At 35.6% G+C, this 19,121-nt stretch overlaps 1 protein-coding gene and 2 non-coding genes across 3 annotated transcripts; 1 reads left to right on the forward strand and 2 right to left on the reverse strand.

Annotated features, from left to right (window-relative positions):
- Positions 1-374: 374 nt before the first annotated feature.
- Positions 375-734, forward strand: LOC137834141 (uncharacterized mitochondrial protein AtMg00810-like). Its single transcript, XM_068642205.1, has one exon. It carries the CDS (start codon positions 375-377, stop codon positions 732-734), a length of 360 nt encoding a protein of 119 aa, XP_068498306.1.
- Positions 735-10,811: 10,077 nt separating this feature from the next.
- On the reverse strand, positions 10,812-10,911 carry LOC137836253 (small nucleolar RNA R71). Its single transcript, XR_011085232.1, has one exon. It is a non-coding gene; the product is annotated as a small nucleolar RNA R71 (small nucleolar RNA).
- A 1,233-nt stretch (positions 10,912-12,144) lies between these two features.
- On the reverse strand, positions 12,145-12,249 carry LOC137836267 (small nucleolar RNA R71). The gene has a single exon (XR_011085233.1). It is a non-coding gene; the product is annotated as a small nucleolar RNA R71 (small nucleolar RNA).
- Between the last annotated feature and the right edge of the window lie 6,872 nt (positions 12,250-19,121).

Here is a 19,121-nt window from a genome sequence, read left to right on the forward strand (position 1 = left end):
GCAGTCAGATTACTCTTAGCATTTTCCAGCATACAAGGATTCAAGTTGTTTCAAATGGATGTTAAGAGTGCATTATTGAATGGTTACATTAATGAAGAGGTATTTGTATCTCAGCCTCCAGGGTTTGAAGACTATAAAAATCCAGAACATGTGTACAAGCTCAAGAAGGCATTATATGGATTAAAACAGGCACCTAGACAGTGGTATGAGAGGCTAAGTGAGTTTTTGCTTTCTCAAGGATATAACCGTGGCAATTCTGATAAAACTCTGTTCATAAAGAAGAAAAGAGAAGACATTATACTTGTGCAAGTTTATGTGGATGATATCATCTTTGGATCCACAAATGAAGAAATGTGTGAAGCTTTTTTGCTGCAATGAAAAGTGAATTTGAGATGTCAATGTTAGGAGAAATGAATTTCTTCCTTGGACTACAAGTAAAACAACTCAAGGATGGAATCTTCATAAATCAGACAAAATACTGCAAGGAGTTGCTTAAGAAGTTTGATATGGATCAATGCAAAGCAATCAACACTCCTATTTCAACAAGCTGCCAGCTGGATCAGGATTGTGCAGGAAAATATGTGGATCAATCAAAATACAGGGGTTTAATTGGTTCTTTACTATACTTAACTGCTAGTAGGCCTGATACTATGTTTGATGTATGCTTATGTGCTAGATATCAATCTGATCCAAAGGAATCACATTACAATGCAGCTAAGAGGATTCTGAAATAGTTGCAAGGGACTAAAGATGTTGGACTATGGTATCCAAACAATGTTTCCTTAAGCTTGACTGGTTTTTCAGATTCTGACTTTGCAGGTTGCAAGGTTGATAGGAAGAGCACCAGTGAAACTTGTCACATGCTAGAGTCAAGTCTAATCTCATTGCATTGCAAGAAACAAGCTTGTGTTGCACTTTCTACAGCAAAAGCAGAATACATAGCAGCTGGAAGTTGTTGTGCACAAACATTATGGCTAAGGCAGCAACTAAGTGACTTTGGGATTCTCTTAAACAAGATACCTATAAATAGTGATAACACTAGTGCTATAAATCTGTCTAAGAATCCTGTCATGCATTCAAGAACTAAACATATTGAAATTAGACATCATTTCCTAAGAGAGCATATAGCTAATGGAACTTGTGATATTAAATTCATTGGCACTGAATTTCAATTGGCTGATCTCTTTACTAAACCTCTTGCTAAAGATAGGTTTTATTTTCTTTTAAATGAATTGGGTATCATTAGCTTAAATTGTCCCCTGCAGTAACAATTTCAATCTGTTATTTCATACTTTAACGTGTTCTTTTTCTGTTTCAGAATCACAATTGTGACTAGGAAAGAGAAACAATTGCTTTTTCTCTCTCTTCTTGACCATTGGCTGCTTTTATGGTTATTGACCAGCAGGTTTATGATAGTCATGTGTGGATATCCTAACTGATTTAATATTTTGATTGTGCAACAGATTTGATTTGCTAAGCTGAAATATGTTTCCAACATTTTCTTGCATCATTCGAAATCTGCATCTGCTGTACCACACAAGAATAAAATATCTATTGTATCTGTTTGAATTGATTTATTTTTTTTTAAACTCGTGATCCTTAGAATCTGAACTGAACTCTATATAAATCTAATCTATATCAATTACTTTTCACCAATCTCTCATTTTTGCTATAAGCTGTCCAGGTTAAAATTTGATTTTCTATGAGTTTTGGTTATGTTATTATTGTTCATATAAACTGCATACTAACTCTCTTTCTAGTTGAAACTATTCATTTGTGAATAGGTGCTGAGAACAATTGACTTGCAATGGCATCCTCTTCACACAGAAAGAAGAAGTCAAAGGAGCAATCTAACAGCAGCCAAGGCATCCAGGAAAATTGGTTTGCTGGAGATTCTAAAGCCATGACAAGGTTCATTCATGAGACAAGCATGAAGTAAACCAATGTACCTAAGGTGCTGGAATTCTCATGGCTGAGAGAAGAAAATCTGACAGAAGCAAGAACTCTTCTCAAGCATCAAAAACTGAAAAGTTTTTTGGAGATGACTAAAAATGTATATCCAGACCTAGTGAAGGTGTTCTATAGCAATCTTGAACAAGATGGTAAGAATCTTGTGTCCTATGTGAAAGGAGTAAAGCTGAAAATCATTAGGGAAATATGGAGCAGTGTTGGAGGAATCAAGTACTCAAGGCTGAAAGTGAGCAAAGGGAACACTACTGGAATTCAAGGATTCAACAAGCTGCAGTTTTACAGAAGTTGTGTGAGGAATCCTACTGAACCAGTGGCTAGGCTTCATGCAGGTAGCTTGACTTTAATTCGAAGACTCTTAGCTCATATCATTGCTTGGCAACTCACTCCTAAAGGAAGTAATCATATTGTTCTTCATGAGGAAGACTTGATACTGCTGTACTGCATAATGAATCTGTTCCATCCGGTTGACTGGGACGTCTTCGTGCGCGACCTCAATCGTCAGCTAGGGACTCCTTCCCACTGGTTACCTGTGGATTCCTGCAAAAAGAGGACAAAAGGGCGCCCTAGCGGCCGTTTGCACTCTGACGCTCAAGTCAGCCAACAACAAACACCAAACTATGCACCTCCGTCTCTGAGCACCGCGTATGGCACTCTGAAGCTCTTAAAAATGGACTGTGTATTGTGTGTATATTCTCGTTCTGGCAAACAATCTTTCCCTAGTCCCTTGTGCGTAACCTCAAGGCTCAAGCAAGCAACTAGAGTGTCTCTGGAAAATTTGCCAAAAGTTCGAACCCCGTTCCCAACATTCAAGGCGCTATTTAAGCTCTTCCCGTCTTCAAAGCGCCTTAAAGCGCATTTAATTATAAAACGCTCAGCGCATTTAAGACGTTCGAAACGTGCGGGAGCATTTACAGTACCTTAAACGCTCGAAACGGAAAATGTGTTAAACAACCTTAATTACCTCACACCTGGCAGCGTGGCGTTTCCATCCTGACTTGGCTGCTGTACACGTGGAGGGCCTCACAGCACCGTTACCCTATCTGAGGGTGTTTCCTTGCGTGAGTCCTCTTACCTGGGAGTGCAACTGCGCAAGGGGTGACTTTTTGGGTGCCAACTCATGCCCCCAAGCCTCTAGTCACTCACTGTGAGAGCGTATCTACCTTCCTCTCATGCCATGTGCCTGGCTGCCCCCGGGCGTGACCCCTCTCCTGGGTCGCATCTATCCCAAGGGCGTTTCTGGACGGCAGGGGCACTTCAAGAGGCAGGTTGCTCTATACTGGCGCTATTTCTATGGCCTTGAAGCCACCTTTCTCTTCTCTTTATTACTGTTCCCTGGTTATCCAGGGTTTGGGGCCTTCCCACGGCGTCGCCCCCTCCATGGTCTTTCCTACCCATGGGTATCGGGGAGCAGCGCTGTGGTCACCTTGCCCTTATGCCATTCCATCTTGGCGACACCCTGTTGGGTGGCGCCCTATCTCGGCGACGCCCTGCTAGGCGACGCCTTACCTTGGCGACGCTTTCTCTTGGCGAGGCCTGTATTTGGCGTCACCTTCACCTAGGCGACGCCTTACGTTGACTTTGACCTTTACTTTGTCAACGCCCGGGTACGGGACGGTACAGAATCAGCTTAAGGTAAATTGGGTGAGTACTATGGTAGAGCACATGCTGAAATCCATAAGGCTCCCTAATTATCGATTTCCATTTGCAATATTTGTGTCCAAACTAATTGATTACTTTGAAGTGGATACCACAAATGAAAGAAATGATACTATCAAAGCAACAAGTGAAATAGACAACTCCACTCTCATGAAAATGGGTTTTCACAAGGAGGAAGATGGCTGGGTTTTCAGAAGAAATGTTGCTCATAGAGATGAGCAAGAAGCTGCTCATCATGAAGATGGAGAGGAAGAGGATGCTGAGATAAATAGAGAAGAAGAACATGTGCATCACATGGACAAATCACTTGGTCATTCTTTTGTAAATGAAGATGTTCCTGCCACAAATTACAATGCACTGGTTGCATACCAAGCACCTGAATACAGAGGTGAACCTCTATCAATGTTTGAAAGACAGGTGCTGGACAGGCTGGACACACTCACAGATGATCAAAAGACATATTTTGAAATGACTCAAGCAAGGTTTCAACACTTAGACTACCAGATTGAAGGAGTCCAGGAGCAGCTAGCTGAGCTACACTATAAGCACATGTGATCCTTCTCAAATCTACTTCTGTTATGTCCTGTTGAACAATTTGGTTTCCAATTTTTCTGCACTGGTTAGGTTTGTTTTCTAGTTTGTAATGGAACTTTATGCTGTTTTTATTTCGAACAATTAAGTATGGCTATGGTGTGTTTCTTTTATCTTGTGCTCCCATTCTGTTTGATGAATCCAAAAGGGGAGAAGAATACCTTGATACAAGTTTTGTAGTTGAGGAATAATTCATATAAGTTGCTGATGTGATTCAGATATTAAATCTGCAGGGAGGTACATCAATACTTGAATCTGTTACATTCTGTTTGAACATCTAAAAGCTCTTGTGCTTTTTCTGGTATCTAGTGTTATACAGGTCCTTGATCATGATCTTTCTTCAAAGTTATACAGTGCAAAGGGGATTTGTCTCCATCAAACAGGGGGAAATTGTTGAAGATGGATGAAGCTTCTTCTCTACCTAGTTTTAGTGTGTGTTTGATGTAGAAAATAGCTAGTTTGCTTTGAAGTTTGTAATGGGTTTAGATGATCTTGTATTTAGGCTTGTGTATGTGTAAGGTTGCCTTTTGCTACATGACCTGTCCTAGATGCCTAGTCAAGGTTAGATCAAACACTTGAAGTGGTTAAAGGTTTTTCAAAAAGCTTTTTAGAGTTTTCTCAAAAATAAGGATACTGCACAAAAATAAATCTGTTTCTCTGTAAACGAATAGGTTTATTTTTGGTTTACTAAAAGGATTTTCAAAATTTGGTTAGGGCACCAAAGGTACAACTCAGTCAGTTATTTCAGTTAGCTGAGTTGGCAGTTTTCCTAAAATAAATCTGTTTAGTTTTGATCCTGTCGCCAACTCTAGCATGGAGGAATTGCTTTGTCGCTTCCTTACCCCGCCTATGCAACTGTGCTATCTGCAAGAATGCTCTTAGAACCTTCTCCGGGAACTTTAAACGCAACCTGCAAAACACACAGACGGCGCCTCTAGCGGCCGTTTGCACTCCGACGCTCAAGTTAGGTCACAGAACCACCAACAAAAATAATGTCACTCAATCTCTTTCTGATTCTCCTTTTTCTCTCTCTCTGTGTCTGTGCCTAACAGAATTCTGTTACGCTATTGTCTGCGTGTGTCAGAATTCTGTTACGCTATTGTGCGAAAACGTACCACAATGAGTAAAAACGTGGGTGCCTGTGTTTTCTGTCTACCTTTCACGACGCGGAGTGCACCTTTATCTTGGTCGCGCCCCTCTCAGATGGTGACACGTGGAGGCATGCAACTCGCATCTAACCGTACACGTGCCACTACCTGAAGGGCTCTAGCGCATCTCTTTGTGCGCCTAAGTTATTCCCTTGCGGAGTAACTTAGCGCGTTTCTTCCATCTGGGTGAATCGCACACTCCCAGGAGAACGCCAGGTGTGGCTGGACTAGGCACACTCACCAAGCATTGCTCTCTGCCTTAACGATTTCCCTTTCACGATGTCATGCACGTAATGGGTTAAGAGAGTCACCAATCACTGACTGGTTTACTAACTCCCTCAGGCCACTCTCGTGCACGATTCTACCGGCGAGCAGCTCCTCTTTCTCTGAGATATGATCATGCGAGGTCCATGCGTAACGCTCTCGCTGGGAATCTCAGTCCCAGTTTAACTGCGTGTAACACGAAACCCCGATGACCATGCACCCGATGACTGATCGGTGCTCTATTGCTTCTCGCGTTCTCCCCCCAGGTGTTTATCTTGGAACTGTCTGTCGGTGGCCACTCGGTTACTGACCACCGATCACCGTTCGGGGTGATCTCCTCCCTGATTTCTCTGCCACCTGATCCACGTGCACCCTGCGAGTGGTCCACGTGGTTATCTGCTGCTGACGTCATCGACTACCGATGACCGACCGGATCAAGTTTTAAACTGAATCTGTTGTTTTCATAACAGCTTTTCAACTGTTTTTTGAAAAGTAGTTAGAAACTGTTTTCGATATAAAGAAAAGCTTCTCTCACATGAAATGGTGTTGAGCAATCATGTTTTTGACAGAGATTAAACACTTTCTATGGGAGAAGAAGGATTGAAAAGAGTTTTTTGAAAGGTTTTCCAAAGGGATCTTCAAGTGTGCTTTTTCTAGGAAAACTTTGATCTTGGTGAAGGTGTTGGTGCAGTTCTGCAGCAAATTGAACTACTGGTTTTGAGTTCTTGCATCTTCTTTTCAGGTGTTATCTTTCCTTATTCTTGTTTGTAAAGGTGTAAGTGTTAGTCACTCCTTGATAGGGTTTCTTGGAGTGCAAGGTGTGTTGAAATAGGGTTTTTCAGCATTGGTTGTATTGTTCTTGTAGTGTTCAAGAACTGGTGTCTTTGTAAGTGATTGAAATTGGTTTTAGTGGATTCCACCTTGGGGTAAGGTGAAACTGGATGTAGCTATTTATGAGTGAACCAATAGAAAAGCTTGCTTGTACTTTTCTTCTCATCCCTGCACTTGTTTATGGTTTTTGCTTAATTCTGTCAAGAACGAAATCTGTTCATTTGAAATCAAATCTGTTAATTCTGGGCTTAATAAAAACTGTTCTTCTTAATCTGGAAAAGTTCTCTAATCATAAACAAAGCTTTTGAATATAAGTTTGTAATTGAATTAAGAACTAACAGTTTTCTTCATAAAATTCATGTTAAAGATTCATTGCCTTTAAAGCTTTGTGTTGAATAAATTCGATTGTTCTTTTGGTATAGTGTGTGTTCTTCAAAACTGTTAAAAGTGAATCAATCTGATTTAGCTATCCTTCACTATTTGATCTTAATCCCAATCTGGTGCAGTTCTGTTTGTGTTAGTCTGTTTTGAAGAATCAATCTGTTCATTCTAAAATCAATATGTTCTTTTACCTATGATATACTGAAAACAATTTGTGTTTGCGAAAATTTTATATGTTCAATTCACCCCTCCCCTCTTGAACTTAGACATTAATAGAACCAACAACTTTTACATATGATGGTCTAATCTACGCATCGCTCTTTCTATTCTAAGTTCTCTTGAATATTTTATCCATTTAATTATGGAACATGAAGACTAGATCGTCTAATTAGTGTGTATCATTGTTTCCTCCAACAACATTTTATATTGTTGTATCGTCTAGTGAGTCTTGCTCGTTTAGTCTTATCTTGTACTGCACATAAGTGAGCTTTGTCATATCACAATACACCTTATAGTGTTTGTTTTAATCAAACATATAAACATTCATATCATGAGATCGTATGATGGGAATTGGTTCGTCTACTGACTTAATGATAAATGTCATAATTCAGTAAAATTTCATACAAAAAGATAGTCACTTATGGATTTTAATTGATAAAATAGTTATAATTCAACCCTTAATATAGGAATTTGAAACTTTTTACATATTTTTGGATTATAAGATGAATGTGAACGATTTATTCCCAAATTTGAGTTAATTTTAGGATTCTAGGGAAAAATGGAGATAAAAGGGCTAAAGGAGAATGGACAAGTAAAAGACAAGATGAAATGACAAAGTTGGAACATTGAAAACTCACGCAAACTCGCCCAAGCAAGATCACTCAAGAAGAACTCGCCTAAGACTCGCTTAAGCGAGTTCACTCCAGTGAAGTTGGGCTTTTTCTCGTCAAACTCACTTAAACAAGCAATATCTCGCTTAAGCAAGCAATATTTTGCTGAAGCGAGATGCTACTTAACTCAAACCCAATTAGGTTAAATAGAAGGTTTGACACATAACTCTAGACATCATTAGGAGGATATTGAGAATCAGGGAACCGTTAAGGAGAAACACCCTAGATCTTCTTTTCGTGCTTTCCGTGCTTGTAATGGCCGATATGAGTGACTAATTTTTTCCTTTGGGATTGAGAGTAATCTGTTCAAACTCTTATATATTGAGGTGATAATTATTTATAATATTATGTTATTGATTGATGATTGAGATTGTCATTTTATTATTAAAGTTTGAATCTTTATTCATGATTTTGATCCTTAGATTTGATTGAAAAACACTTTTTAGCATTTGACCTAAATGATAATGCTTAATATATTTGAATGTTAGGAATTGATTTGAAATGCTAATTTCTTTATAACATTTGTTCATAATGATAATGGTTTTTATAAATATGCAAGGAATCAATATTTAGGAAACATCTTAATAATTTTGTATGTGGGGAATCGATATGAATGGTTTTTATATGTGCATCAATGTCAATCAAGATGGAATGTTATATTTTTTTATTCATTGAAAATACAAACGAGTGAGAAGGATGAACCACAATCCCAATTTTCCCAATTGACTAATCCAAATCATTTACTTTGCTTTTATTTAATTTCTTACAAATTCATGATACAAACAACCTTTCAAACAAACTTTTATACAATTTCTTATATTTAGTGAATGTTATACTCGATATTTTAGAACTCTTCCTTGTGACCCAACACAGTTGTCATAAAATAGTCATCACTTAACAACTAGAAGAGAGAGCCCTAATCTTATATACATCAATAGACGATAATTCTCTTTAATGAGAAACCTTATGATCTTTCTATCACTATTCAAACAATCTTTGTATCTTAGCCAATAGTGGATATTCGGAAAATAATACTCAGTTATTAACCAATAGTAGTTGTTGTTGATAAGTATCATATTTCAGTAATATTTCATATTAAAATAAAGACACTTATGGATATTTATTTATAAAATAGCTATAATTTAACCCATAATTTATGAATTAAAACATTTTTACATATTTTGTGATTATAATATGAATAAGAATGATTTATTCCCAAAATTTGTGTTAATTGAAGGATTTTAGGAGAAAATGGATATGAAAGGGTTAAAGGAGAATATACAAGATAAAAAAGGGAAAACTGGAATGCTCCAACACTCGCCCAGACTCGCCTAAGGCATAAGTTTTCCAGAGGAACTTGCCCAAGTAAGCTTAATCTCGCTCAGGTGAGACCATCTAAAGAGGTTGGGCATTTTATCATCTAACTCGCCCTGTCACGCTGAGGCGAGAAGTCACTCAACTCAAGACCAACTAGGTTAAATACAAGGCATGAGGCACAACCCTAGACATAATTGGAAGAATAAGAGGTGATAGAAAACTCTAGAGGAGGAAGTCGTGAAGAAGAAACATCCTAGATCTTCTTTTGTTGCTTTCCATGCTTATAATGGCCAACATGAGTGGCTAATTCTACCCTTTGTGATTGAGAGTAATCTGTTCAAAATCTTATGTATTGAGGTGTGATATTTAAATAAAATATTTTGTTCTTGATTGATGATTGGTATTGTAATTTTATTCATAAGGCTTGTTTACCATGATTTAGATCCCTATATTTGACTGAAAAGTACTTTTATGTTTCAGACCTAAATGATAATGGTTAATATATTTGAATGCTAGGAATAGTTTTGAAATGTTAATTGCTATCAACATCTAATCGTAAGGATAATGTGTTTTTACAAATATGCGAGGAACCGATATTTAGGAGACTATCTTAATAATTTTATATGTGAGATATCAATATAAATGAATATTATTCAGGCATCAATATCAATGAAATGATAAAAAATATTATTATGCTTTTCAAAATAAAAAAGAGTAAGAAGGATGAATCTCAATCCCAATTTTCTCAATTGAATAAAAAACTCTTTATTGTGCTTAGTTACATTTTTTCAATCATACAACAAATATCCTACAAACTTTTACTTATTGTCTTCTATTTAGTGAATCTTATACTTGATAATTAAATTGTTCCTTATGGATTCGATATCTTTCCTTAGGAACAAAATATTACTTCTGACACAGTACACTTGCCGTAAAAAAAGTCATCAAGTTTTTGACACCGTTGACGGGAACAGTTTAACTTTTTAGTACAAATTCCTAAATATTGTGAATATGTTTATTGTTTTTGTTTTTCTTTTACTATTTTAATTTTGTTTTATCTAATTTTAATTGCAGATTTATTTTATTTTATTTTCAAATTTATTTTCAATTTATTTTATTTGTTTTTATTTTTATTCTTTTTAAAATAGTTCATTTTTGTATTGCTAACGAATTCTTGTGCTAACCCTTGAGTGAGTTGTCTTATATGATATTAAGAGGTCAAGTTCCCAAAGACCAATTATTATTTGAATGAGATTGAAATAACAGCTAGAAGAAATAGAGAGACAAAGAGAAAAGAAAGAGTAGGAGATATTAGAGAAGAATCCTCCACCACTTCTTCCCTTCCCATTAATATTTTTCAAGAGGAAAACAACTGGCAGAAGAACAAGTACCACCTCCTAGGAGAACACTTATTGATTATGCCATGCAGTAGAGGCCAAAACATTTTTCTAGTATTGCAATACCTGCTACCACCAAGGCCTCGGAGATGAAACCTGCTTTCCTATCAGTACCCATCAATTTACAGCAATGGACCATGAGGATCCATATACACATTTGTCTACATTTTATGAATTGGTGGGAACTATAGGCTTTCAATCAGAGGGTATTGAAGATTTTTATACGCATTTCTTTCCTTTTTCATTGGCAGGAAAGGCTAAAGAATGACTCAAATCACATCCAAATTAGAGTCTCACAAGCTAGAAGGATGTAGAGGAAAAATTTCTACAAAGATTTTTTCCATTATCTCGCTACATCAAAGCAGAGCCTCAGATTTCTATGTTTAGACAAGGAGCAGATGAAGTCTTCTATGATTCATGAGAGATATTTAAAAGGATGTTGAGAAAATGCCCAAATCATGGGTTTGAAGACAATACTCAATTGAGCATTTTTCATAATGAAATGATAAAATATCAATGAAATGATAAAATATTATTATGCTTTTAAAAATACAAAAGAGTAAGAAGGACGAATCTCAATCCCAATTTTCTCAATTCAATCAACAACTCTTTATTTTGCTTTATTTACATTTTTTGCAATCATACAACAAATATCCTACGCATTTACTTATTGTCTTCTATTTAGTGAATCTTGTACTTGTTAATTTAACTATTCCTTATGGATTCGATATTCATCCTTAGGGACAAATTATTACTTCTGCCATGGTACACTTGCCGTAAAAATATCATCAAGTTTTTGGCGTTGTTGCTGGGGAATAATTTAATTTTTAAGTACAAAATCCAAAATATTATGGATATTTTAATTTTTTTTATTTTCAGATTTATTTTGAATTTAGTTTATTTGTTTTCAATTTTACTTAAAAAAAATCATTTTTGTATTGTGAATGAATCCTTGTGCTAACACTTGAGTGAGTTGTCTTATATGATATTAAGAGGTCAAGTTTCCAAAGACCAATTATTATTTGAATTAGAGATTGAAAAATTAACTAAAAGAAACAGAGAGACAAAGAGAAAAGAAAGACAAGGAGACACTAAAGAAGAATCCTTGTGCTAACACTTGAGTGAGTTGTCTTATATGATATTAAGAGGTCAAGTTTCCAAAGACCAATTATTATTTGAATTAGAGATTGAAAAATTAACTAAAAGAAACAGAGAGACAAAGAGAAAAGAAAGACAAGGAGACACTAAAGAAGAATCCTCGACCACTTCTTCCTTTCCTATTAAAATTTTTTAGGAGGGAAACAACTGGCGAAAGAGCAAGTACCACCTCTTAGAATAACATTAGGAGAATATGCCATGTAGTAGGGGCCAACGCATTTTTCTAGTATTGCAATACCTGTTATTGTCAATGCGTTGGAGATGAAACTTGCTTTCCTTAGTCTTAATAATACCCGTCAATTTACAGCAATGGATCATGAGGACCCATATACACATTTGTCTACATTTTATGAATTGGTGGGAACTATAGGCTTTCAATCAGAGGGTATTGAAATTTTTTATATGTGTTTGTTTCGTTTTTCATTGGTAGGAAAGGCTAAAGAATGACTTCAATCACATCCAAATTAAAGTCTCAATAGTTGGAAGGATGTAGAGGAAAAATATCTACAAAGACTTTTTTCCATTATCTCACTACATTAAAGCAAAGTATGGGATTTCTATGTTCAGACAAGGAGAAGATGAAGCCTTCCATGAGACATGAGAGAGATTTAAAATGATGTCGAGAAAATGCCTAAATCATGTGTTTGAATACATTGCTCAATTGAGCTTTTTTCATAATGGTCTTAGATTTGATACCAAGATGCTCTTAGATGTTGCAGCTGGTGGCACAATGATTGTTGTTGATGTGGAATAGGCGACAAAGATTATTGATGCTTTGACATAGATTATCAAGCCCAGCATGATAGACAAGGAATTCAGAAGAAAAGGTTGTTAGACTTGAGGACTTCAGATGCACTTCTGGCTCAGAATAAAATCCTGACACAACAATTTGAAGTATTAACTGCACAAATGGATAAATTTCCAGAACAATTACAAGTTGTGCAATCTTTTCAGAGTCAAAGTCAACCAATAAGGTGTGATTTTTGCGGAGGTGATCATCCCAATGATGATTGTTCTTACTAAATAATTCATCTAAAGCATAAGTAAATTACAAGGGCAATTAGGGAAGGCAAGGTGGTTCTCCAACAATAATAATTGTTCTCAAGGTTGGAAAAGAAATCAGAATCAAAATTTTGGGTGGACACAAGATAGTGGCCCATCTAACAAGCAAGGTTCTTTCCAACTACAACAACAACTCCTATAATTGTTCTTGAAAGTTTGAACAAATTTGAAGATACCTTGGAAAAATTTGTGAAAGTTGCTTTGGTCCGTCAAGAGAATAATATAGCAGCAATAAGAAATTTAGAAATGAATCTAGGACAAATTGCCAAACAATTAGCAGAGAGACAGAGTGATCAGTTTTCAGCCAACTCACAGACCAACCTAGAGTAACAATGCAATATAATTACAATTGAAAGTGGTAAAATAGCAAGAGAAGGGGATGTTGGTAAATTAGTTTCTGAAAAAGAAAGAAAAGATGAGGCTGAGATAGAGAGAGATAAGATGAAGAGAGAGAAGAATAGGATTGGGGACGAAAAGGAAAAAAGAGAGAAAAATAGTGAAAATAAGGAGAGAGGTGTTCCTTTAAAAGATTTACCATATCCTAATGCTTATTCAAAAAGAGATAAAGAGAGACAATTGTTTTATAATTTACAATGTAATATTTCTTTTCAAAATACAAAAGAGTAAGAAGGATGAACCCAATATCAATTTTCTCAATTGAATAAACAACTGTTTACCATGATTTATTTACATTTTTGCAATCATATACATCAAACATCCTACAAACTTGTACTTATTACTTCTATTTAGTGAATCTTATACTTGATAATTCAACTATTCCTTGTGGGTTCGATTTTCATTTTTGGGGACAAATGATTACTTCTAACATGGTACACTTGCCGTAAAAAAAAGTCACCAGTTGTTCAATGAATACTTGTCTGAGCTACAAGTGATTTGCAAAAGAATACTTAGTTTAGCCAAGGGTGATTTGTAAAAAAAATACTTGGTTTAGCTAGGGGTGGCTTGTAAAAAAAAACTTGGTAGAGTTAGGAGTGACATGTAAAAGAATACTTGATTAAATGAGAAGTGTCTTGTAGAAATCATACTTGAACGAGGTTAGCCAGGAGTGACCACGAGCTCAAAAAATACTCAAGGGGTTAGTTAGGACTCACTACAAGCCCAAACTGATGGAAGAGGCCCAAGGACAAGTCCAAGTGCAAGCCCAACAAAGAGAAGATTCGGGCCTACCACTAGAGCCATGGCCAAGAAGGATCAAGAAGATTGGAATACTGCTACTGATGGCAGAGAAACCTTCTTGTACATGTTTAAAATGCCATAAACTCTAGTGTAGAAGTAGGATTTAATTTTGTTAAAGTAGAATAGGAAATTTACATGTAATTATTTTTAGGTGAAATTTGGTACCTAAAAACCAACATTGGTTAAATTAGGGTTCTTTGAACACCTAAATTAACCAAGACCGGTTATGATTAAGCCTTGGAGAAGAGAGCACATGTTCCATGTTCTTAAAAGTTTTCCATCACATGCTCCATGTGCTAAGTCTCAAATTAGGCGCCAAATGCATCACATTTAGTTTAACTTTCCTTTCATTTGTATTTGGCTCTTCAAGTTCCAGCTCTCCATTGCTATAAACGGAGGTGCTTGGGTCATGAAATAGCAAGATTATTCTAGAGCAAATTGCTGCCAAAATTGTGCCAATTTTTCTCCTTGTCTCCTACCTCTCTAGGATAGACATTTTAATCTTCATTATTCACCTTTGCCAGGTGAGATGGCCTCACCACTCACTTTTCACACCTAGCATGCACCTTCAAGGAGTCCACAACTCTACGTGAGTTCCTTGCTCATCCTCTTCCATGAATGCTTCCGCCAATTCCACCAAAGAAAAGCTACGGATGAAGGCACTCCTCCATCACAAACAATACTTAATGGGTTAGCTGAGAATGACTATGAGCTGAAATAATACTCAAGGGGTTAGCCAAGAGTGAATACGAGCCGAAATAATACTTAAGGAGTTAGCTAAGAGTGGCTACAAGCCCAAATAATACTCATATTATACTTTGCAACATTAGTTTGCTAGTGAAACTCAATAGTATACTTCTTATATTTTTACATTTGCGGGAACGAGAATTATTGTGAGAATACGTAATTGAAACACTTTGAAACTAGTAAGTTCATCTTTTGAACTCCGTTATGTTGTGTTTGGATTAAGGAGGAGATTGAGGAGGAGAATATGAATGGATTTGTGAGGATTAGAGTGGAAGTGTTACGTTGTTTGGATTGTGGAATGATAGAATACATTTGTGAGAATAGTTTATTGAAATTTATAAGTGATGTCATAGTTGAAAGAAAATTTAGAAAGTACTTTAAAGGTATAAAATGTAAGTTTACAAATTTATCCTCATTATTAAAAAATATTTAAATCATGAATTATGGTATTTTTTATATATTTGAGTTAATTAAACTTTTGAAATATATAATATCCATAATCGTTAGTATTTTGAATGAAAAATTAGAGTTATATATGTAAAAATTGAAAATTGTAACATAAAAATAAATAATTAAAATATTCAAAATTTTAAAAAGTATAATACAAAATAATTTTGTATTGTATTATAATGATATTATTAAATATATTAAAATTTATGAAAATAATTATTATTATTATGTACTTTTGTTATTTTATATAATTATATATATTTTGTTGATATTATAATTTTATTTTATTATTTTTATTATTTATAATTATATGTTGTTATCAATAGTATAATTAAATATTTTTAATACATCAATTTATGTATTTAATATATTAATTTTATATGTTGTATATATATAATTATATCAATAATGATAATAGTAACAAAAATAATTTATATATTATATATAATAATATTATTAAAAATAATTGTTATTATAAAGAAGTTAATATATTTTAAATAAAAAAGATATTTATTGTTCCGGCCGGTTGACCTGGGTCGTCTTTATGCGTGGCTTGTTCCAACGAGCTAGGGCACCTTCGTTTTGCTTCGTTTGTCAGTACCTGAAAAAAGAAGAACAAAGGGGCGCCCTCGCGGCCGTTTGCACTCCGACGATCAAGTCAGCTAGTGAGAAACACCAAAGTAACTAGAAACTGTGTAATTATCTCAATGACTGAAACTGTTTGGTTTAACTGTGTTGCCCTAATTGTCTTGTGCTCTCAGCGGATGCGCCGTCAAGGACAATTAGGGTCTTTTCTCTGTATGTCTATCTGGGAACTAGGTTAAACTCGTGTAACTGTGGACTGGAAAAACGTACCTCTCTAGGGCTTATTTGCACCCTATATATAAGTGAAAACTAGGGTTTACCTCTGCGTTGCCTGCTATTATCTAGGGTTCCTTGGAGAAGGTCCTTGCGCCGCTATCTTTAGGATCTTAGCGTATCTGGCCCATGGACTTCCCTTATCTGGAGTGCAATGTATAACCTTATGGCCACTTGGGCTCTAACTTGAGCGCTGTATTTATCGCGCCATCATACTGTTCGAGTGCCCTAATTGGACTCGTGTCATGCATGCAGCCTTCCCTGGATACCTTTAATGAGTATGTGGGCATTACCACGTGCCCTTTTGACTTGATCCTTTATTCTGTGCATAGGGACCCACAGTGCCGCTGCCCTAGGGTTATTCCCTCGTGTGGGCCCCCTCTCTGTGAGATGCTTACGTCATGCGGGTTGACTCTCCAGGCAATGTCTTGCTTAGGCGATGTCTTACTTAGGCGATGGGCGATGATCCATCTTGGCGGTGACACCTATCGGCGATAACACCGATTGTTTATACTGCAGAACGCCGCTTCTACATACGGCGACTACGTTGACTTCTTGACTACCTACCTCTCTCTTGTCCACGTCATCATACCCGATGACCTGGTCGGTACATTTATAAAATAAAATTACTATATTATCTTTTTATAATCAATATTATTATTATTATTATTATTATTATTATATAAATTTAAATGTTTATTATCAATAATTATATATATTTATTATTATTAATTATTAATATTTATTATTATTATTTTATAAAAGATATATTTTAAGCATGATTATCAGCACACGCATTCTCTTCAAGAAAAATATGAGTAAATCTAAACTTGATTTTGCCACAATAATTAAGAGAAGTATTACATCGATTACAAAGCATCTACGATATATTAGTCATAGTAGTAAATGCAACACAAACCAAGGTAGAATCATATTCAAATCATACACTAGTAACTGTTAGAATTATAGGGCTAAAACAAGAGGGGGTGAATTGTTTTTGAAAGATTTTCGCAAGTATTGAAGGTAGAGTGAAAAAATATGAAGAATTAATCAATGGAAAATCTGTCCAACCAAATATAAAACTATTTTTAAGCCTGATGCAGAAAATCAACTTTTTGTTTTTACGAAACAATGGGTTGTTTTTATCATCACTTTATAAAACAAAGTTAAAGCACTTTAAAGAGTGTAAGGATAGAGAGATTCACACAAAATGTTTATTCTGGTTCACTCTTAACCAAGAGCTACATCCAGTCCTCAGAAACCACTGAGAATTCACTATGTAATCAACCCTAGATTACAAGCTACACACACCAAAAGTGATGATCTTGAACCTCTCAAGAACACACACCACTCATTAACTTCTTACACACACAATCAAAACAACCCTCTGACTGTACAGATACACAGATTACAAGTATTGAAATTGAAAAAAAAAATGCAAAAGAATATGGAATAGATTACACCTGATTACAGGAAATCACAGTTGCTCCTAATCCACTTTTTAACCAAAGCACAACCCAAGGCAATCTTGCTTTCTTGCATCCAAACTTTCACAAAATGTTTATAAATCAATTTTTTCTCACTTGAAATAGGAAGGGTAATCCTAGCTTATAGCTCTTCAAACTAGCCGTTTTAATCAGTTAAACATGAGCCAAAACAGTTTGTAAATAACTGAAAATAGATATAACAAATTTATGAAAAACTATTAAGAAATTCAAAAATCAACCGGTTGAAATGTCGATTTAACCAGTTGAATTGGTTTGACAGTTAAGCCAACCAAAACCAAAACAGTTAAAAAACCCTTCACACAGGCTGAGGGAAAAACAACCGATTAAAACAAAAATCAATAGGTTGTTTTTCACTTAGCTTTGAAAAACATTTTTCTTTTTAAAACCAGATTGATTCAGTTGTGAATTTGATTAAGAGTGGATCTAGCAAATTCTAAACTACCTAGAACTAAGCCCTAAACACAGCAACAAAGTCTTCAAGCTGTCTTCATGGATTTGGAGGCATCAAAGCTTCATTTTCAACATTCTCCCCCTATTTGATGAAGACAAATCCCTGGGTTGCTTTGGGAAGTTCTGTTTAGAATTTGGCACAACCTGCAATCATAAAAAGATGTAGGTACATGAGGTAATCTATTGCAGATATATCAAGTAATACAAAACCTATTTCCACTAGGTGATTTCCAAAGAGGAAGATCAACCAAATCAGTGTGAAAACCAATTACACACACATACATGCTACAGCAGAAAAAACAACCCGTTAAAAAACAGGATTAACCGGTTAAAATATTCAGAGTTTAGTAGTTTATAATCTAACTAAGTAGATATGAAACATAATAAGTGCAGGAATTAGATGATTAAAACCCTAAAGCCACTTCTCCCCCTATTTGTTTTCACTAATAGAGTGTAAGGGATACAAACAGAACTAAGAAGGAAATTGAGAATTAAGAATATCCAACTCATTTCTTAATAAGAAAAACCAAAATACCAGTGTGTGTAGCAGCACCATTGCAACAACAAACCTGTGATACCATAAAAGAATTGCAGCAAAAATCTATGGTGTATCAAAGCTGTGGCAACAACAGAATTAAAGTACCACAAACCCCAGAAATTTCAACAAGGAGACCACAATTTCTCTCCCTATCTTTTCTTCATCCAGCACTTCCCATGGAGTACTTAAAAAACGTTTATCTTCAAGTTGGTCTCACAATCTAAATCACATTCTCCACACAACATATGCCATCCTCATAACTTGATGTCAACAGAGGCAACTCAACTGGGATAAAAGCACATCCCCAACCAATTACACCCAAATCTTTTGAACCATCAACAAAATATAGTTTTATCTAGGAAACTGGTATGATATTTGCTCAAGCAGAAACTGAATTTTGTAGAGCCACATATATTTGATTGCAGTAACTATAACAAAACCACTTATCCTTGGGAAACTCTTCCAACACACACAACCCAATATCCCGCAAGCAGACAACATAATAAACCCAAGCAAGATGAAGACTTTAAATGTAATCACATATACAAATATTCATTAACCCTTGACCACCAATGTCATTGTCATACATAGAAAGCTTTGAATTTCAAGGAAAACAAAGAATATATCCCTTTATTATCATTCAGAGGCTCAAAGAATGCATATTTGACCCATAATGGGTTTTAGAAAAGAAATAATTGTAATCATGC

Source organism: Phaseolus vulgaris, chromosome 5, assembly GCF_000499845.2.
Source record: "Phaseolus vulgaris cultivar G19833 chromosome 5, P. vulgaris v2.0, whole genome shotgun sequence".
Lineage (NCBI taxonomy): Eukaryota > Viridiplantae > Streptophyta > Magnoliopsida > Fabales > Fabaceae > Phaseolus > Phaseolus vulgaris.